General features: G+C 38.7%; 1 protein-coding gene across 6 annotated transcripts in view; it reads left to right on the top strand.

Moving 5' to 3' along the window:
• LOC5566875 (phosphatidylinositol 4,5-bisphosphate 5-phosphatase A) overlaps positions 1-23,063 on the top strand; it is a 60,874-nt gene that overhangs the window by 35,034 nt on the left and 2,777 nt on the right. For 4 of the 6 annotated variants that reach the window (XM_021854623.1, XM_021854619.1, XM_021854621.1 and 1 more), the window contains 5 exons: positions 8,177-8,326; positions 8,394-8,619; positions 8,678-8,853; positions 8,915-9,145; positions 9,355-9,508. In XM_021854623.1, the coding sequence (XP_021710315.1) occupies positions 8,177-8,326; positions 8,394-8,619; positions 8,678-8,853; positions 8,915-9,145; positions 9,355-9,508 (937 nt within the window). The remainder of the gene's footprint in view (positions 1-8,176; positions 8,327-8,393; positions 8,620-8,677; positions 8,854-8,914; positions 9,146-9,354; positions 9,509-23,063) is intronic. The other 2 variants (XM_021854622.1, XM_021854624.1) reach the window with 1 other exon arrangement.

The raw sequence follows: 23,063 nt of genomic DNA, 5'->3' as shown, positions 1-23,063 counted from the left end.
ATTCCCTAAGGTTGCTCGTACCGCGTGGAGGTTGCCATAGGAGTTGCTGGGCAAGATTTTTAGAACCTCAAAAAGGGGTCTGTTTCATTATTCCATGTATGCGCAATTTGTTTGAACCAAACATTTCAATCCGCACTGTGATTCACAATCACCCAGGTGGTACACAACAGATCTCATCGTCATTTTTTGCGATCATTTCTACAAATATCACCCAACGACACCCAACCCATGCACCTCCTTCATGCACGGCATTTGCCGATTTCATTTTTTCCGCACACCTTTGTGTACGGAACACTCAAAGTCGAACGGAGTAGGTAGGGTCGATGTACCAATAGCCGCATAGCTAAGAACAAATATTCGTATAAAATCGAAAAATAACGCTAGCGTCATTATTTTTACATTATCTGAAAGCTTTTTATCTTGGTTTTGTGGGAAAAATATGAAAACTGAGTAAATTCATATGTTTGCATTTATTATCGCTTGTGCCACTATAGGAATACATGTGCCTATAGTAGCACTATTTCTAATTTCTGTTCCTATAGTAGCACTAGCATCACGGCGTTGGCAAAATACTAATCAAAACCGTATTTTTACAAAGCTTTTATATTTTTCCTTCAAAGTGTGGATCAAAAGCTTTCGTTTGATGTAAAAAAAATACTTAATTCATTAATTATTTCGTATAATAAAAAATAGTTTCTCTCAGTAGTGCTACTATAGGAACAATAGGTTAACTATAGGCGCAAGGGAGCTCAAATTTTAAGCAAAACTTATTATTTCGATCATTTTTTGAACAAAATCAAGCTGTGTATCAATGGTACTTAGATAAATAGCTCCTGACCTTCATGTCAAAAAATATTTTGAAAAGATTCATAGCAAAACGGCCGTAAAAAGCCACTAGTGCGACTATAGGGGACTGTCCACTAAGGGAACACTGACCCTAGTTGATGGCGGTTCATTCATAACTTTTCCTTTCTGGCCATGACTCGCTCGCTGTATTCGTTTTCCGAAGATGAACCACGCACAGCCGGCGATCGACACACAATTTTCCCCTCTCTGTTGATGGATACTACAACCACCGTTAGGCTCTACTACGCCTAGCGCCGTCGTCGTTTAGCCGCGCCAACGGGGAACATATGATCGAGCTTCGGAGCGTTTCCGCAGCGTTCGAATGCAATGTGCATTTCAGTAGTAATCTAAGAGCTTTATGGAAAGGGGGAACAGTGTTCAGAACAATAAATATCGAATTTAAGGTCCTATGTTTTATTCCTCTCCAAGTATCATTTCAAACATTACACTCATTTCTCAGATCTAGGTGTTCTGCGTTAGACAACAATATCATTAAAACTTTGTAGAACTAAATTAAGCGAACAAACGTGCAGTTTTGTCGTTATAAGTAAACGAATATGCCACTTCTCATCTAGGTGTTGAAGAAGTTCGTGATCTTTTAGAGTTTCCAGCAAAACGCGACAGTTTTTTTTTTGCGATTTAGAAGGAAATCTAAATCCCCTAATGTTGAACTCCAGCCTAAATCCTTCAAATTCGGAACAACTGACCACTTTTGGCGGCACTCTTTGTTTCCTCACTTGAATCAAAGAGCCTGGGCTAGAGACTGCTTCAATTTCATGTTCGCAAAATTTGTCTCAAGCATTGAACTGGTTGCTGATTTCGATGCAATTATGAACATTCTTCGTAAAAACTACGATTATTAACTGTCCCCATTATCAAAAGATTTGTGAGGGTATGTCCCTACAACTGATTGAGAAAAACTGCAAATCTGAAAATTTCAAAACAGTTTTCTGATTCATAAAAGATCGCCCCCATCCACAAACGCCGCTGTTGATCCGTAATTTCTAAAACAACTACATGCAGCCCCCGTTGGCGTCGTTTTCTTTGTGAAATTTCTTCGGACCACAGCCGTTTGGTGTTTGGTTGGAGGCTCGACGATCGGTGGGCTGCCAGTAAGTCTCGCGGCTGTGGTCAACATCAGTCGGTCAGTTAAGTGCTCCTTACAAGCCTAACGGGTCAGTTCGTCGCAAACAAGTTTCACGTGTGTACGTCTTTGTTCGGAACAAAAAATCGACCTACCACCCTTTGCCCAAGGGTTATGCTCTTGGCGTTCTGGTTACTGGAGCTCCTAGTCACCGAAATTCTGAATCCACGTAAACTATTCGCCAAGATGTTCCACCGCAAATCTTCCAAAAAGCGGAGAAAATCTTTTCGAAATCACGATAGCGTGAAGGCTGCACCTCCGAAGACGCTGGTGAAAAGGTAATATCAAACTTGAACACTTGTGTTGTGTGGTGTGGTGGCCAGCAAACAAACGGAGATTGCTAAGTGTCGGTGAAATTCGCAAGGTGAATTAGCAGCGGTCCATTATCGGGGCGGATAAAAAGATAAGCGGGGTTACGTCAACGGTTCGGATTTGTTTCTGCTATAAGCTAATTACACTCGCAAGTCTTTGACCTTTTTCGTGAAGAAGTCGTTTCGACCTCGATAATTACAGTTTACGGTTCTGAGAAGTACTTCGCGTAAAATCTTTACGATAATAAAACGTTTCTGGAGGTCATCTTACTGTTGTTACTGAAAAAAAAAGAAACATTAACTTGTTAACAAGCACGTGTGGATAGCAGTAAGACGACCTGAGGGGTTTCTAGTTGTTTTATAAATGTCGATCAACACTGAAAGCTCGCATGGCTAGCGTAGTGGAATTGCGTATGCGGCCATCAGAAACATTGAAGAAGCTGAAAAGGAAGCCGATTTGGCGCAAAAGTGCATTTTTATGTGAACACGCACGGTTACGCTTTGATGTGGAATCGGTAGCGGTCATTACGACGACTGTCTGCATTTATCAGGAAAGTTTTTTCGTCGTTTCCGTTTGGAATCGAGGAAGCTTTTCCATTTGTTTTAAACAATTTTGAGGTCGCGGTGACAAACTAACATTGAAGCACTGGTCATCTCAAACTATTGTCTGCAAACTTACGATCCTTTACAAGCCTAATGCTTTGAAATGTATGTGTACATACTGATAGAGAAAAATCTTACCATTGAGGAAGGGGGGTCTGATTACCGTCAAAAAATTCCATTAATTACCGGCCCCAAAGTATGCATCGAACAAATCAACCAACAATTTGGACGGGAACGAGGCAACACTTTTACGACGACGGTCTAGGACTGTCATGGTGCGCCCCATGGGGGCTGATATGCATATCAGAAAAAAATTCTATCAAATCTATGCTCACCAGTTGATTTAGATAGCCAAATCGTAGTGCCCGTTTTGAAGTTATGCCCTTTTGAAATTTTCAGTCCACAAATTCAAATGAAATCAGTGGTATTTAAATGATTTTTTCCTTTACCGTGATTATCGAAATAAAATGTACCATCAAAACCTGCTTCAAAGTTGATTAATCAACTTGTTTGTAAGTTCTGGGAAGAATTTTGGTTCAGAAGATACGCCCTTTTTGATGCGATACCATTAAATTTTTAAAAGATACACTCCAACCTCCTTTTATGACGATTCTTTTTACGATCACTTCTTGACGACAGAAATACAGGTTAACGACCGTTTCCATGAATGATAATGATTACAAAGTAATCAAAGTAAAGCGTAATGATGTTCACCAAAATTATTCAGTAGATTATAGGGTAATGTGTGTTGGTCATTGAAATGCGGAAATCTGCAAATAAGTGGCGCTAGTGGGCATCGAAATTTTGTTTTTGCAATTCGGTTGCAAATCAATTAACTTTTCATTGAGAAGATGATCAACATAACGGCCTACTTTTCCTACCGAAACAAACAGTGCTGAAAAGTGCTACTTTTCAGCACTCTTTTCGGTGCTGAAAAGTAGCACTTTTCAGTACTGTTTTTGTAGGCGTCAACCGAATAACCCAGTCTCTTCATGTCATTTGTGCTTATTCTCGCGGCGTGTGAATCGAGACAAGTCGTTCTCACTTCGGGTGACTTGAGGCGACCAATCAAAAGGGAGCAAGTCGACACCTCACCGACTCGTCTTGCCTTATATGCCGCACAGAATAAGCACAATTGCATCTAATCTGATATTCTACGACTTGCGTATGTGAGAATTGTTGGATAGTGACAATTCTCGACTCGAGTGAAGTGACTTTCCATTTGGTTTCCAGGGCAAGTCGCTTCACTCGAGTCTATATCCGTTGTGCGATCTGGTTCCTACCCAGACTGGCGATTATGATGTGGGATCCGGATCGTCTTGCCTGATCTTTCCTCCAATAGGAAATATAGAACTGCATGATACCCGATGGGAGCGAGAAAATTTGTCTCATTCTTGGGTACTACTGTATCACAGCCTACGTGATTGAAAAATGCTGAATGCGTAGTTTCACGCATGGCTGTACGACCATGTGGGTTCTCTTGAAATATTTGTTTGTGCTTTTAGAGTTCATCCAGCTGAAACGGCATTTTTCGAAATAGCAAAAAAAGTTGTATGCAACTCGTTGCAAAACTCGATTTTTTCAGCACTCGTTGTATTAACCCAACTCGGCGAGCCTCGTTGGTTAAATGTACAACTCGTGCTGAAAAAATCATCATTTTGCAACTTGTTGCATAAATAACTATTTTATGATATCTCAGGATCCTCACTACTTAGAATAATGGCGTTTTCGGCAAATTTTTTCAGTAGCTCAAAAACTATCATTATTTAAGCCATGAAGTTCAAAATGTTGTCCCTAGGCGGCGCTAGTGAGCATGAAATGCTTGTTTTGCTGTTATCTCAGTATCCTGACCACTTAGGAAGATGGTATCTTCGGCAAAGTTATTCAGTAGCTCAGTATCATTATTTGAGCCATTAACCTTCCAGTCGTCGCGCGGTTTGTCACCGTCAGAACCACCACGCTGCTGTTGTGATCGAAAAGCGAGGTTTTTTCAACAGTGTTGTACAAAATACAACAGCGCGACGACTGAAGTGTTAAATTCGAATTTTCGTCACAAAGCGGGGCTAGTGGGCATGAAACTTTTGTTTTGCGGTAGTCTTAGGATCATGACCACTTAACTGATTCTTTGAAGGTTTTTGCGTCATTCAAAACATAAGTGATTAGTATTTATGCACTTCATCAAACATTGTTCCATATCTATCTTAAAATAATACAGTGATTGAAATAGTTGTCCTGTAATTGCTTATCTGTAACAATCACAGAGGGCCTTTCTTAGCCTAGTGGTAAGGTCCACGACTTCAAAGTAAAGCCATGCTGCATGTATCTGGGTTTGATTCCTAGTCCACCTAGGATCTTTTCCCTGACTTCCCTGGGCAAGAAGTACCATTGTACCTGCTACACGACATGCGAATGCGAAAATATCAAGTTTGGCTAAAAAAGCTCTCAATTAATAATTATGGAAGTGTTCTTGGAACGCTAAGCTGGCTTTGTCTCAATAAGGACTTAATGCGAATAAAAAGAAGAATACAAAGAAGAAGAGGAATCTGGTACAGTCCTCTTTGTAAGAATTCCTTAGAGCATTTTCCTGAGAGGAAAATCTCAGAAGTAAGAAGGAATTCCTGAAGCAAGCCTTGACAAAATGCATGTAGAAGTTACATGTAATCTCAGTGAATTTTTTTCTAGGACGTTTAATGAAAGATACTTTTGCAGATATTTGGATGAGCTTATGTTATTTAAACAATGTAGGCTAAGCAGTATTTAGGGAATTTAACACGCTAGTTTTTGATTATTCACGACGTTTCGGTCCGCTAGGGACCTTTATCAAGGGTATAATCACTACGATTTCCTAGCCTGCATTGCTAAATTTTGGTTATGAACCGTCGTGATGCGGACAATCTCCTACCTAGCGAGAAGTTTGGAATTCATTGTAGTATATTTAGATCTTAAGCCATTAATTTTTCAGATATTTCTAGAAACATCCAGAAATAACACTGAGAAAAAAATCTAGGAGGATTCCGGATATTTGTTTTTGAGGAATATCTGGTAAATTTGTTTGTGAATACTTGCATGAATCCTTAAAGGAATTTTTGGAGAATTTTCTTAACACATTTTTTTTTTGAACTCTTTTAATTTTATCTGGATAAAGCCTAGAAATAATTCCTGAAAAGATTCATGGAAGCCCCGAAAGTAGTGTTTGCTGGTAGAAATTTCCAGAAAGCCGTAGATTATTAATTGCAAGGTTTCCTTAAGAAATGGATGGAAGAATCTTTGAAAACATGTTCAAGAAAACTGTAGGAATATTTTTTAAGAATGTTTGAAAAAAAAATCCGGATTGAAATCCTGTAGTTATTGAAGAAAAACTTTGAAAATTTTTAGCAGAGGCGAAAGCCGTAAAGACTTTCTTGCAAATACTTGAAGGAATTTCTGAAGTGACACTTGAGTGATTCGCTTGAAAGACCACCAAAATGTTTTTTTTTTCAATCACTACTGGAGTATATTTAGAGAAACTGTTTCAGACATATTTATCAAAACAATGTGTAATAATGCATTAGCCATCCTAGTTCATTGTGATCATCTTCGGTCAGTTTTATATATGATAGGTAATATTGCCGATATTTTTCACACGTGCTTGGATGGTGAATCGCATATTTGCAGAGTCGTCTGCAGTAGAGTGCCTGTAAACAAGAGTGACGTCTTGTTCCAGTTTTGACATGTCTCCTGCTCGATTGGAACGCGGATTTGTATGGAAATGACAGTTCGCCGCTGTTCCAATTTTGACATTGAGTAGCAGTTCGTTATTAACAACATTTGAACATGATTAACAATATTTGATCGCTTCTTTAATCTACTTCAAATTAGTGCTTCTGATGGTTACGCTTCAATAAGGGTGTGACTCTAAATTTGGTCAATCTGGTGATTTGAAACTCCGTCTAGAGTTTACAATCTACTAGACAAACCTAATTTGAACCCAGTTTTGATAGTACGTTTTTTCTGATGATAATCATGGTAAACGAAAAACAGTTTGAATATCATTATTTTTTTTATTTTGTGGAAGTATAACTTCAAAACGGGCGCTGAAAGTTTTGCACAGGCATACAGTTTAACAATTGAAAACAATTGGTGAGCTCAGCTTTGATGTAGATTTTTTTTTGGAAATAACGGTCTGAGGAGCACCGTGACCGTGATTCACATACGTCAGCGCCGTTTTGTTTTCTACGCCTTTTCACTTCAGTGGGAAACGTCATTTTCCAACGTCCAGACCTGGGGGATGCGAATTGAAAATCAACAAGCAGCCAAGCTCTCATCAGACAAAAATTTGCGTAAAAATGATCCGAGTATTGCGCGGTTCAAACAAAATCGAAAAGCACTCTTTGAAAGTGTGACACTTAGAAGTGTAACGGCAAAGTGCAACCTTCCCACACAACCAAAATTCACGTATAACAAAATCACCTGGAGGCTTTGCATGTGCAACATTTCACTTATAAGATGTCGCGAAAAGGACTTCTACATGCATATAAAAGTGGAGGCGATATACGTGCATAATATTATGCGATCAATAATACACAGTAAAAAATAATGAGGGTTACACGTCATGTAAACTTCATTCATGCAATGTAAACATGACGTCATGTAAATTTAACACTTCAGTCGTCGCGCTGTTGTATTTTGTACAACACCGCTGAAAAAACCTCGCTTTTCGTTCACAACAGCAGCACGGTGGTTCTGACGGTGGCAAACCGCGCGACGACTGGAAGGTTAAGTCTGAAATCATTTGAAAATGTGTTATATGTCATGTAATCACTCAGGATCCTGCTGGATTACATGACATATAATTGAAGTTTACATGACATATCATGTAAATATCCATAATATTTCACGCTCCAATTATATGCATTATATGCCTCAGAAATTTACACGTTTCGTTCGAACTGTATAGCAAACGATGCGAGTGTATAAATTTTCTACCGAACTAACCTGTGATCTTATGCGACTTAACTTATGATAACAAATGTTGATTTGACAGCTGCTACGGATTGATTCGATTTACTTTGTGCGAGTGTACGGGATGAAACAAAATGTACAAATCAACTAAAAAAAAACGTTTTATACGAGGAAACTCATCATTTATCCTGGGCTAGCAAACACAATCTTTCTAAGCAAGCATCAGTAATGTTTTTTTTTTCAAGTTTTGTACTTTGTCCTTTCTGACTTAACGCCGACCATATTATCTTCAAAACTATCGGCTATTGTGCATTCCCAAAAATTTAATCAGGCCTTCCTTTCTCCCTCTTCTTCTCAGAATCTACATAGTAACATGGAACGTGAGCACAAAATTCCCGGAAAACCTCTCCCTCCACAAACTGCTCGGCCTGGAATCATCACCCAGCCAGGACACCGACCTTCCCGATTTCTTCGTTATTGGGTAAGTACTTCTTCGTCAATATCATATTCCGGGAAGTTGATTTAAACAATCTGATTCAACCCGACAGCCTCCAGGAAGTTAACGCCCAACCGCAGAACACGCTGTACAACCTCTTCAAGCATGACATGTGGACGCAAAAGTTCAAGGACCTGCTCAAGGAGCGGGACTACGTTGTGATCAAGACCGAACAGATGCAGGGTCTGCTACTGTCAGTATTCGCCCGGCGGAAACACTTGCTCCACCTGCGGCAGGTGGAAACCGAGTACACCCGGACCGGACTCGGGGGGATTTGGGTAAGTTTAGTACTGGTTATGAGATTTTTTTATGATTTAAGGAAATGATCTTTCTCAGGGTAACAAAGGTGCTGTTAGTATAAGGTTAAATGTATACGGCTGTTCGATATGTCTGGTCAATTCCCACCTGGCGGCCCATGACCACATGCTGGAGGAACGGATCAACGACTACGACAAGATCGTCCAGGAACACAAGTTCCACGTCAAAACGAAGGAAACCATCTTCGATCATGAGTAACTGAAACTTGAATTATGAAACCTATGGGTTTATAACTTCCCGAATCCTCAATTGCAGCTACGTGTTCTGGTTCGGTGATCTCAACTTCCGACTGACGGGTGAAGCGACCACTTCCGCCGAAGAGATACGTGCCATGGTCGCCAGGGATGAGCTGAAGAAGCTCATCGAGAAGGATCAACTGCTGTTGGTGCGACGAGAGCGCCGAGCCTTCGATAAGCTGCAGGAGCGGTTACCACAGTTTCCACCGACGTTCAAGTTCGAACACGGAACCAATGACTACGACATGAAGTGAGTTGTGTTTTTAGGAGGGATGACCCATTTTGCATAAGGATGTTTCGCCTAAAGACGTTTTTTGAAGAAAGCATGCCAACCGTCTAATCTGCTAAATGTTCACTTATGGAATTATGCGAAACGTCGTTATGATAAATGTACCACCCTCGTTCTTTTATTATAATCTAAATTTAGTATGGATGAATCTAAAACTTTTTCTTTTTTAGACGGCGCCCCGCCTGGACCGACCGGATATTGTATGCCGTCAAGGAGAACAACTATCGGAACGTGAAGTTGACCGTGGAGCAGACGTCGTACAAAAGCCACCCCAGTTACAACATAAGCGACCACAAGCCGGTGACCAGTGAGTTCACCGTCAAGGTATGTCCGGAATGGTTCCGTCACATTTCCCAGCCATCGTTGCATTTCCATAACCACGTGCGGTTGGATGTTACGTTGCATCCTGCTGCGTCCATTTACACAAACACAAACACAAATCGGATCAGGGAAACTCATCACTGTACTGTCGCCACCCATTATATTCTATTAAGGACTGTGACGAACTAAACTTGGAAAATTCAAGGTCTTGTATCTTTTCAAATAGCCTTTTTCCATCCTTGAAATTTAATTGTAGTTTGAGGACAAGCTTCAGAGTTATGATAGCAAAAGTGATAAAAATTTGCACTCACTATTCCAATTTTAACTTAAAATCGTACAAACTTCTGCCATTAGACCACCAACAAAATTGTCTGTCCGTTTTCAACAAAAGTCTGATTTTTTTCTCCAAGTGATCCATCCCTTAAATAAATTTATATGAATGTGACAAAAATTGTGAACAATAGTTGTTCGGGCTCACCGCAACGACATCTCCTGCATTGTATGCTAGGCGCAGCAGCGTAGTGTGCATTCAATTTTTCTCCGTGATGCTAGTCAATCGGCGCATCATTTCATTGTAACCAATAGCTCAAACCGCACTACCTCTCACATATACAAGAGGTACCGTTCCATTTTCATGTAAGTTGTAAGTTGTACCGTTCCCCACCGAGCAGAAGCACTGCCTCTCAGTGCTCAGAATATTTTTGAGAGTAGATGAAAAAACGAATTTAGTACTATACCATTTAATTCCACTAGAGTTCCAGAGACTCGAGTCTAGTACACAACACTGAAGACAGCCTTACAGTTGAGGTCGAAATACGCGTATCTGTCAAAGGATACAAACTCTAGTGGAATTAAATGGTATAGTACTAAATTCGGTTGTTTCATCTACTTATAGGTATTTTACTAAACAGCTCAAGGATTTATTATCATATTTTCGGGACTTTAAATACTTAACGGTACAAATCTGAAGTGCATTGGTTAAAAATTTATCATTGTTTGAGCCTTCCAAGCTTAGTTCGTCACAGTCCTTACCATGTCGGCCGGTTTCTTCAGCACAACCCAAAGTGAAGAGTGCCATCGTTCATCGCCATGTGTTCCCTTTTGTATATAGCTAACTCTACACATGATATGGGTTATTACTACGGGATGAATGGGGTTTGGTGTGGGTGTTCAACATGAATTCCATTTCCTGTCGCAATGGGGATGCTTTTGTGATTTGCTTATTTTACGCCACTTCTATGTCTGTATGGTACGGCTAACGCTGATTTCACATTATTCTGGTATAATTTCTTGAATCTAAAATTTTGTTTGTTGATTTATTATTGTATTTTAACTCCTGCGTATTACATTAGCAAACTGCTCGATAGATAGGAACACTATCGTATTTAATTGAAAAAAGTTGAGATTGAGTTCCCATCAGAAAATACTTCAAATGTCCATCACCTAAAGATTCATCAGGATCATGAAGCTACTGACTGAAACAAAATGGTGTGACCGTTTTAAAAAATGAACATTTATGTTTCTAGTACCACCCCAGTCGACAAAAAGCTTAAAACCACATAATTTTGTATTTTTTTAGAGTTCTTGAAGGCACTTCAACCGATTTGTATGAGTAGATGAAAAACCGAATTTAGTACTATACCATTTAATTCCACTAGAGTATTTCGACCTCATCTGCAAGGCCGTCTTCAGTGGTTTTTGGAACGCCGGGAGTTTGGTTTCGTTTCGCGTGTTCTGCTGGGCAGTGCTTCGGAAGGCCCAAGCAAGACGGTTCGTTTTCGGGGCATCGAGAAGTTTTGCTTTTCGTGCTGTGTGAGTGCGAAAAACAGTCGTGTTCAATCGAGGATGGATTACCAACTGGTGAGCTCGTTTCATGCTTATGATAACACATTTTTTCATGAAAGCGTTAGTTTTATGTAATATTCAATCAAACTTTGTATGGTTCGTCACTACAAGTGTCGGCATCATGCTTGTTTTATACAATTCTAATATACATATAAAATTTTTAATATTACTTAAGATACTTTTTTAAATTATTCGACATTATGAATGTTGACGTATTTTTTAAAACTTCTACCAAAGACTTTTCTTATTGAGACAAACATGCACAGCAATACACTTATGTAATTTTCAAACAAACTATGTATAGTTCGTCACTACAAGTGTCGGCATTATTCCTGTTTCATATAATTTATAATATATGCATATATTATTCTCTTTTCGCCATTAATCAAAACTTCTTTTGAATGGTTTGACATTATAGATGTTGACGTTTATTTTAAATCTTTTACCAAAAACTTTTCGAGACAAAAATAAAAAACTAGCTTTAAGTATAAGTCATATTTTCCTCCTTATCCATGGATCGCATCACCGACCAAAGGTGACTCCCAGATCTTTTCCTCCCTCACTAATAAACACCCTTCCCGTGATGATTGTGGAGATGCAGAGGTATTCTCGGTCTCTAGAAGCAACAATCATTACACTCTAACATTCCTTCCCCATTCCAACTGACTGTAAGGACTTGGCCGGCGTCGTTATTGATCAATAATATTAGATCTGCTAAAATTGCACTCCGAGAGTAAGCGGAAACTCCCATCCCTTATTCTTTTGGATCGCAGTACAATTATTACCAGTTCCGATCAATCACGGAGTAGCAACCATTGACATGTACAGTCAGTCTATGCTATGCTATGCTCATCTGTAAGGCCGTCTTCAGTGTCGTGTACTAGACTCGACTTCTAGTACACGACACTGAAGACGGCCTTACAGTTGAGGTCGAAATACGCGTATCTGTCAAAGGATACAAACTCTAGTTGACTTAAATGGTATAGTACAAAATTCGTTTTTTCACCTACTTATAGGTATTCCACTAAACAGCTCGAAGAACAAAACAATAAAAATCATGGCCGCGGTTCTTACTCTTCAGGGTGGTATTCAGGGGTGCACGCAGTGTTGGCAGAGTGCGACACATAGTCCCCCCAATTGCACTAGGAATTGGACCCTGTGTCCTGAGGGTGTAATTCTGGTTTATCTATCTAGTAGCAGATGTTCACTAATTCCATGGTCTGCTGTGAACGCAGGCTTGATACGGACAATCGAAATCCGTTGAACTTTTCCGTTGATGCTCACGTCCATAAATTTTGCGATCCGCTTCACTACTTCTAATGGTCCTTCATACGGTTGTACGAACGGATTTTATCGCTTTAAGGGGAAGTAGGCCGTCATTGAAATTTGTACGCGTCGTTGATGATTGTTGCTAATTCATCTCACGATTTCGAATCAAAAAAAATCAGTTGGTTCTGCACTGACTCACCTGAAAAAGTATCAGCATACTCTATGTATGTTAGCGCATGCAGTGATACTTTTTCAAGCCAATATAAACTATCAAGACTGAGTTTTATCACTTTGAAATGCAAGCTGAAAAGTCATCATTGTTGACAAAACGAATGACGGGCTACTTAGCCTTAAGAGCAGTCCAGGATTTCTCCAGGCAATCGTAATGATTGTCCATGAACCAATTCGGCGACTGAACAATCAGAATCTGGTCGCAAAGTTGCTCGCAACCCAAGGGTGATTATGGGCAACCAGGGGCACCAGTGCTTGTAGTCGACAGCCATTATTGCCGCTTTCAAGAAATGGTGAAATCGCTCCACCAAACCATTCGCTCGTGGATGATAAGCTGTTGTATGGATATGTTCCGAACCCATCGCTTCAGACAGTAATTCTGATTCGAACTGTCTACCCTACCTTGATCGGTAGCGATGGTTTCTGGCATACCAAAACGAGCAATCTTCGTTTCATAGAGTGCTTTTGCTACGCTATGATATGGCGAAAACGGCTGTTCGGTTTCCTTTCCTTTCTGGTGTGATGTCCTAATTGAGACAGAACCTGCTCCTCAGCAGAACTTTGACAGTTATTTACTGGGATCTTTTTTTTCGCAGTTATTTACTGGGATCTTTCAATTTATGTAGGGGAAGACGGGGTAAGACCGCCCGCCTAAGCAACTTAATTCATATGTCAAAATCAAGAATCAATAAATCCTTTTTCGACGCAGCATATCGTATTTTGAAGCCTTAGGCATGATAAAAAAATATCACATGTGTTGTATTCCTAAAAAATATTTATTTCTTGAAGCTTCAAAAAAGTGATGTCTTATCATGATTATTTTTAGCGACGGGGTAAAACCGCCCACCCACGGGGTAAGAACGACCACCACGATTTTCGTACACAATTTTGCGAAAAAATATGTCAGTTCCTTGTGATTCTAAGAAGTATAATGTTTTATGAATTCTACATTGATAAACGTGGATTTTGAATCATTTTTAGGGTTAATTATTTCAAAAAACTTAAATATATACCTTTTAGTACCTTGAAACACCCATATTTAGGAAGAAACTATGCGGATTTAGCTTGTATTTTTCACAAAATTGCTTTCATTTCACTTGAACAGTAATGTACAACGTAGTTACAACTTTTAAAATGGTTTACACAGTTATTTGGTATAAATCAGGGGTGGCGGTCTTACCCCGTCTACAGTGGTCGGTTTTACCCCGCTTGCGCAATTTTCACAACTATGGCCTTATTTCAAAGCTCAATATTTACAGTTCATTTTTCACTTCACCGAAGCATATTTCACATTTCTGTTAAACATGGACGGGTAATTTGTTATGTTTTTCCAAAAAAATCCCTTCTGAAATCCTTAAGTAAGCATCTGATAAATTTAGATCAAATTCACTATCGACAAGCAGAAACTTTGTTTTTGACATTTGTTATGGAAAATTTGATGTAAATATCACACTAAATGCTCCGGAATATCAAAAATCTTGTGTTCATGGAAAGTGCTTGACGAACTTTTAAGAAAATTGCCATTTTCATGCCAAACTGAAGGTGGTCCGTCTTACCCCGGCAGGCGCTCTTACCCCGTCTTCCTCTATGGTTTTCATAACAAAAAGACCCTCAACGGTTCAGTCTCGCGAAACATTACTAAAGGACCTATGTACAAATGAGAGATTCTCTCCTCTCTCGCTCTCTTTCGATTATAACAGTGGAATACTAAAGCTTTTAGGAAATTTTTCACTACAGATCTAAAGGCAGTTTCCATGACTAGCGTTTCATACAAAAAACGCAACAGAAGAGGTTAATGTAACTCAGTTATTGATCAAAGAGAAAGTAAACAAAGAGAGCCTCCCATTTGTACATAGGTCCTTTAGTAATGTTTCGCGAGCTGTCTCAATTAGGACGTATCGCCAGAAAGAAGAGGAAACATCCCAATCCCATTTCCAAAGCATTGAAGATGCCCTTAGAGATTCTGCGATATCAGATGTTGAAAACAAGTGAGAAACAGTAACTGTAGATCCAGTAGGTATTTTAAATATTGTCATCAGAGTAATTTTAAATTTGAATAATAAGCTAAGTTGCGTATAGAAATTGATGCCAACAACTTCAGTATGTTCTAAAGACCTTGATATTATCAATATTCATAACGGGGATGGGACATTTCGCATAAGGACGTTTCGAATACGGACGTTTGGCATAATGGACATTTGGCATAATGAGATTTATATGCCTTCTTAAATTGCTAGCTGTTCTTGCATGAAACTGCTTTATGCGAAACGTCCGTAACAAAACGTCCTTATGCGAAATGTCTTTATGCGAAATGGGTCACCCCCATTTATAGCAGTACACTCTTTGAGTCATATGAAGCTTTATGGATAGGAAAGAAAACGTTTCAAGAGAATTGGGTTAGTATAGGCTATAGTAGATTTAGTAGATCAAAAGGACCTGAATTCCAGGATGATTTGGATGACTTCCAATACCCAATTTCTTGTCAAATTTTGTGGACAAGTCTGTTAGGGCTTAGTGAGTACTGTAGACCAACAAACGTAGACATCAATCTCGTCAAAAAATAACTTATGAACCTGTGTTGATTATGGCAAAATTCTAGAATATTCTGGAGGCCTTAATCTTACTTTGGGTTAATTATAAATTTTAAAAATATCCTGAGCCTTTGTAACTTATTACAAATAATAGGTCTGTTCACATTTTATATGAAATTTCGTTTCTAAATTATAAATGAGTTCTAAAAGGCAGTTTATGTGATTTTTACCCTACCTGACCCAGAGATGTTCCGGAATAACTTTTTCAACAATACTCCGGAGCTATACCTTCCCATCACTTATGAAACTACAACTAATAGTGAAGCAATCCTCAAAATATATGGAGTTATGCTCAAATACGAGCAATTTGAATTTTGTATGTCAGCCCCGTAGCTTACGGGTTGATTGCAAGGCCTTACACTTGCAGTCGCTAGAAGACGGCAAGCACGATGCTCCTCCGGTGTGCTGGATGCGATGCAAATATCATCCACAAACACGATAACGAAATCCATGCCATTGAATACCCGATGCATAAACCGCTGGAATTTTTGACTGGCGTTCAGAGGCCCAACTTCATTCGCGTAAACTCGTAGAAGCCGAACCGAGTAATTACAGCGGTTTCGAGCTTATCCTCTTCTTGCTCAGGTATGTACGCTATTACAAGGTCCAGTGTTGTGAGGATTTGTATACCCTGGAAAGCATTTAACAAGTACTGTATGTGAAGAACCGGTTAACGGTCTGGTATAGTTGCTTTGTTCAATGATCGGTAGTCCACCAGAAATCTGCAGTCTCCGCTTTTTTCGAAAGCACTGGAGCGGACCACAGGACTGAAACGGCTGTCATCCACAAACAACTAGAGTGAAGCCAAAATTCTGGACAAACATTTCAAAAGGGCACATCGACATTGGTAAACATTGGCTTTGCAAGACGCTGCTGAGCCCAATTCAACTCGATCACGCTCACCAATACCACTATCAGGAAGAGCTTACACCAATCTTTCTGCTAGTGGTGTTAGTTTGCGTGGACGGGCTAAAAAGGGCTCAACAGCAACGTTTCTGAAATAAGGCTCAAGACCTCTTGGGCCCTTTTCAAATGTTTGTCCAGAATTTTAGTGCTGAAGAAGATGCTGATTTGACAGCTCGCCCAAAAATATCGATTTAAGCACGAAACACACTCGTTATCGAATGCGACATTAATATTTCACTAATCATTCTGGTGTTAAGTGCGCATAATTTTATACAGTTTTCTGTAATCGCAGGAAAATTTAGCCACATTTTATTTGGCGTAGTAATAAACGATTTACCAATAGCATTTTTTTACATGCGACATTTGTCCCTTTCGCGCGGGGTTTGATCAGAGTTGCACAATATCGGTCATATCAGCTGATGGCTGATGGACTAAAACTATCAATATCAGTTGCGAACTATCAATATCACTTGGATCTGACAACCAACAGCTGTGATGCGACATCGCACTCTAGATCACAATTACAGCAGAATGAGTGATCACGTGGTAATTACCCACGCTATTAATGTTTTTCAGTGACCAACACACAGTTTCAATCCGTCTGCAGCACTATCAAGAATATCGTACTGATAAATTGCCAATTTAGATGCTTAATTTAAGGCTAAACTTGAGCCATCAGTGATATCCATAGTCTATCGCCATCAATGCACTGGTGATGGAGTAGAGAGCATGACGTTGATGTGATATGGAATGATCCGAATTGTATCGCAGTCGGCCTGTACAAATCAACAAATTTCGCGCGTTGATAGTGACAGCAAGCAACTCTGGGTTTGATAGGGTCAAAGCCTAAACTAGTTTACTCAGCACTAGCGCCACGCAGATAGTGGCTGGCTTAGGAATTAGCGCTTACTTCAGGGGGTTGGAGCGAACTAGCCAAACTGGTACTGGAGGGACGGCATATACCGAGATCGATCATGACTTGTAATTCTTTCCCCGCAGCACTTACCTTAGACAGCGTCCATTTATTACATAACGCTAAAATAGGAAATTTTTGACTCCTCCCCCCCCCCTCTGTAACGCTTTTTGTACGAAAAATTTCAACGTTTTGTATGAGTCGTAACGCTTGAGCCTACTCCCCCCTCCCCCTAGAGCGTTACGTAATTTGTGGATGCCGCCTTATATGGAGAAATACGACGACATTTACTTGCGACCGGGGGACCTTTCGACTGTATAGGCCTATTCAAATGACGTCTCAAATCAGCTGATCGCGAAGCACTTTGACATTTCTTCTATGAAAATGACAGGCCCGTGTTAGCACCGGTCCTCCACCGATGTAAACAAATGCATAGACGGATCTGTCACATGAAAAGGCCCATATGATGAGACACGTCGTGTTGCACTGCCGTTTTTATCATCCTTGGCAGGGTGAACAGTCATCAGTTCCCGAAATGGGTAATTTGAATTGACCAGCGTGACACTATGTATTATGTACAGGTCCGTTCCACTCGGGATCAGATTGGGTACCACTTCTAGTACTGCATTTGGTCCCTCGGTAGTACAAAAGGTACCCAAGTTTGACAGATCGCAGTACTCTTTTCACGGCATTCTAGATTACCTTATGAGCTATAAAACTTTGGGCAATTGCAAGGTACATGGAGGTCTTCAATTTGTCTTTGGTGTGTACTGATGTATCGGCCACTCCCCCTGTTGACGACAGTTTCGTTAGTTCGTCTATTAGACGACAATGGGTCAAGTTCACTAATAAACCGTTTGTAGCGGTAAAATCTACCCAACGCAATGAATCATTAAAATAACCAAAACGGCCACTATGAAAAGCATAGTAAGCGTCACCGTAGCCGTGTGTGTTTGGCAGAACAACAATGCTGTCACAATGTTAAATCCCATATACAGTGGCGCCTTTGTTTTGATGCGGTGAGCACTTAAACTAATAAATTCCTCGATTAACTCAAAGTGTTCTAACAAAATTGATCTAATTAAAACAAAATCAATTACAATAACACAGGCTATTTCAAATTGTTTTCAATTTAAAAACACAATTTGTTAAAACAATCTAGATTTTATAACACAAGTACTCACACAATATGAACGAAAAGGCATCAAATAAGCACTCTGGCTCGCTTACCGCTTTGTTGATTTTCATTTCCAGTCTTAAAACACTCTTGAGTGACCCGTCCAATTAAATTAAATCTTACGATGTTGTGATCGCACATTTTTTTACGAAATTTCCCTCTGCTATTTCATTGACGCCGTAGAAGTCATTAGAGTTTGTGTCCTTTGAAAGATACGCGTATTTCGACCTCAATTATAAGGCCGTTCACAGTCTTGCGTACTGGACTTGACTAGTGGAATTGAACTTTATAATATCAACTTCGGATTTCCATTCATTTAGAGTAGAAGCACCGGCTATGACCGGCCCAAGAATAAACATCTCTGGACAGCTCTACATGCACGGCAAATACGCCAGATGAATGCTTTCAATGCCTATTATGTATGAAAAACATCGAAACTGAACATAACCCACATTTTCGCATTAAAAATCGCGTTGGTTAATATAGGTGATCAGAACCAGTTTCAGTCACATTCTAAACTTTAGTTCCTAAATTGGCCAATCACATTGATTTCTTATAAGAGTGGCCAAATTAGGAATACCCTGGCTAAATTAGGATTAAATGAGCTAAAACTATATTAGGGGTATTCACTAAAAGCTGCGTAAAGCGAAATTATGCAAAATTGGGTAAAGAAATATTTCACATGAAATATTTCTTCTCTGATTCTATTGGACGTCAAATGAGAGGTTTGTAATCTAGTTACCCACTGAAAACGTCAGCTTCAATATCAAAAATAGCTCGTACTTATTTTTTGTATAAGTTGTACTTACGATCTAGAATCTCAGGGTACAATTCAGCTGATTCTACATTATTATTGAAGGTAATTTTTTAACCTAAGGCAAACTGTGAGTTCATCTATAAATCCATCGAAAAACACCAATATATACACTGCCCATACTCGCATATCAGTCCCATATTATATGGGATTCCCTATACAAATGGGACTGTTATGTGAGTATGGGCAGTACAGTCGCCTCTCCTCATCTCGATATCGAGGGGACCATCGAGATAGGGAGAGATCGACACAAAGAACACATTTTTGATGAATACTAGATTGAAAAACACTCCGTTGCCAAGAAAGTAATACACAAACAGATGTCATTTTGCGCTCCCAATTTGTTTTGAATCCCAAAACTTTGATCTAGTAACCTTCGATATTGGTCATATCGACATGGGGCTCTGCACAAAAATCTTCCGCTCTCTTTTCCTCTTACATAAAATTTGTAAACAACAAGGCCAGTAAACGTCAAAAACCCATGCGAAATCAAAACAGTGCAGAGCCCCATACGGAGAGAAAGTTGAGAACGAAAAATCAACAGATGCACATCGAGATCAGTGTTGCCACATTTTTTCCGACTCTCATCTGTGTTTTCGGCTGAAAAAATCTTTTTTATCTTGAGTCAACCTCCAAAAATCTGTGTTGCAAAAATACTCGAAATTTTTTAGATCAAAAAAAATTTTTGGAAAAGTATCATGACTGTTTTTGACATGTCAATAATTTTCAATTTGAACTTATTCTTCTAAAAGTAAGTGGAAAGTACATAATAGTTTCTAAAACATTAAAATACTATTTTTTGAGAAAAACTAAACATAATTATGGCATTTCTGATTTATGTCTTCCAAAGCCGTATCCTAAACTCGTGAAACATCCTAAAATCCTCAAAATATTGTTAATCTCAAAAATCTGTGATCTTTGATCACAGATATCTGTAGGTAAGAACAGGAAAAAATCTGTGTATGTGGCATCACTGATCGAGATATGGAGATATCGAGATAAGGAGGATATCGAGATATGGAAAGTAAAAATGTATACAGATTGAAGGGACTTATGAAATCATCGACATAGGGAGAGATATCGAGATGTAGAACATCGAGATGTGGAGAGTCGACTGTATTTGTTTCCAGGGCTTCAGTGGAGCATCTGGAGCTGGTTCCGGACCGACAGTCAGTTTCATCCAGTTAATTATCGGCGTTAAGGCAAAGTTACCCACCAGTTATCTACCTAATTCCCCAGCAGAATGATTTGTATTGTAAATGTGTTGTTTGGTGTGATACCGATTTCAGACTTCTGCAGTACCGTCTGTTGTTAATCATTAAAATGTATCACCAAACACAACCCCCTTTCCTTCTCAAATATAATAACTCCCTCCAGCCAATTCATACGCACATTACGTACAGTATATTCTATATTTGAGTTTACTGTTTGTACTTGTTTGCAAATGATAGAAATGAATAGGTGGATAGGCGTCGCAAGGGAGCGACAAGATTTAAATTTTATTAGGTGGTGGAAATTGAGCAAGCCATTTTAAAGTCTGTAAGCATCGAAGCGTCCTGTATTCTACCTAGCTTCTCTACTGGAGAAGGGTTGGCTCAAAGCTTTGAGGTTTGTTACCAACACAGGCAAAATACAGGAGGCTTCAATTTGCTCTTATACTGACGGCAATCAACCAAACGGTTCTATCGATCAATGACTGATATTGGGAATTAATATAGCCATGACAAAATATAATATAAAACCAGCACGATCGATACCTTCTCAGGGTGTCGACTACCTGGAAAAAACCTGGAAAGTCAGGGAATTTAATTTTTGACCTGGAAAGTCAGGGAAAATTAGGAAATTTCATTTGAACTCAGGGAAAAATATCAATACTTTAACATCAAACGAGTTGATTGTCTGCAAAGTTATCGATCAGGCTAAGTCAGCAATACAATAGTTAATAATTATGTCGTTTACATTCAATACGATATATGAAAAAATGGGTAATCAATCTTTCAAAATGGCAGTTCATTATTGAGAAAATGCTTTTATGCATAATATAGTAAACTGTACTTTACTGCCTACAATTATTATCAGAAATCAAATTTTCTGAAATGAAAAGCATCAACAGTGCTCATTAAAAAATTATTTTGTTTTAAAGTTTTCTAGATCAACTTATTGCCTAGTTTCTCGCATTTTGTCCAAAATGTTGATTGAAAAAATAAAGTTCATGTTGATCTTCCCAAGTTTGTTCAAAATATCCAAGTAAAACCAATAAAAAACTGTAAGCATTCACGTATTTTAATGAAGATGAAAAAAAGCCGTATCTAAAAATTTAAAGAGCACATATGTGGTGAATCAATCAACCATTTATTAAAAAAAAAAGATCGATTGGTTACTCGTTGGAGGTGATCAATCGATCAATTCTTCAGCTCTGAACACTGTCTGGTTTTCTAGATTGGTGGTGGTTTTTTGTTTGAATGTTTTGGACAGTTTCACTCATGTTATGTTTGATGTGAAATTGCAGCATGAGAGGCATGAGAAATTAAATCAAAAATATTTTTTTTTTTTTGAAAATACGTATTTTTCAGACGGGTATGGACAGGATATTTCCTAACTTCTTTTAGGTTGTTTCTTAAACAGTTTATTCAGATAAATAATATCGCCTTTCTTTTGGATTTTTTATCAGAAGCTTTCCCATAGGTACGCCAAGTTTTTTTTTATATATACCCAGGAAATTCTCCAGAAATTCTGAGGATGCCTCTCAATACGCATCGATTTTTTATTTGTAATCCAGAACATCATTGAAAAGCAGGATTTTTCAGGAATATTATTTGCATAAAATTGCTTGATTATTGGCAATTTGTGAGATTACTTGGAGATACTCATAGAAGAATTCTTAGATGAGTTTCTCGGAGCATTGCTGAAGGTACGACGAATGAAAGAGAATTATCAGAGAACTTATTATGAGCGCATTATTCATTTACTGAATGCATTCTGTTAAGAATATTTTAATTCCCCGGGGAGAAAAATATTTTAATATAATATTCCTGAAATAATCCTAAGAATTCCATATGCTATTACAGGTCGGACTCGATTATCCGGAGACTCGATTATCCGGAGACTAGATTATCCGGGATTCGATTATCCGGAATTTGGTTTTTGATTTTCATGGTTTTCAGTTTTTCTGCATAAATTTGAGATAATTTGCTAATGCAATATACAACATGAATGATTTTGCAGTTTTGGACGTAGGTAAGAAAAAGGGGCCTTAAAAAGGGAATTTTTGTGTATGCTGGTCAGAACATTTTGTTTTCTTCTCAAGCCCTCCAACGTTCCTAGAAATAATTTCTTGCTACGCCACTGCATCATATAAATAAATCAACTATAAAAGATAATATTCAAGTACTTTTATCGTTGATTTTATTTTTTCTTTTAGTGATTCGATTATCCGGAGGATTTGATTATCCGGAGTGAAAAAAAAAAATCGATACGCCGGAAAATCGAGTCCGACCTGTATTGGAAAAAATCAAGACTAAAAGAAATTATCTTATATTTTTAAGAGAATCTTGGAGATGAAAAGCTTGCAGGGAAAATCTTAGTTCATCCATAAGTATTGAATGAATATCAAAAAAAATATCTCAAGAATTTCTGAGAAATCTTTGTGGAATTCACTCATTTTAAAGATTTTGTGCTATGTGGAATTCCTTGAAGCAATTCTCCAAGAAAGTTCTTTGGCAATGGCTAGAATTTTACCTGGAAAAAGAAAAAGTCAATTATTAGGATAACTAAACAACTAACCACTTAAAAGGATAGTAGATGATCGAAAT

This window comes from Aedes aegypti, chromosome 3 (assembly GCF_002204515.2).
Source record: "Aedes aegypti strain LVP_AGWG chromosome 3, AaegL5.0 Primary Assembly, whole genome shotgun sequence".
In the NCBI taxonomy this organism is placed as follows: domain Eukaryota; kingdom Metazoa; phylum Arthropoda; class Insecta; order Diptera; family Culicidae; genus Aedes; species Aedes aegypti.
Note: the sequence above shows the minus strand (reverse complement) of the source record. Positions and strands in the feature narration are given on the sequence as shown.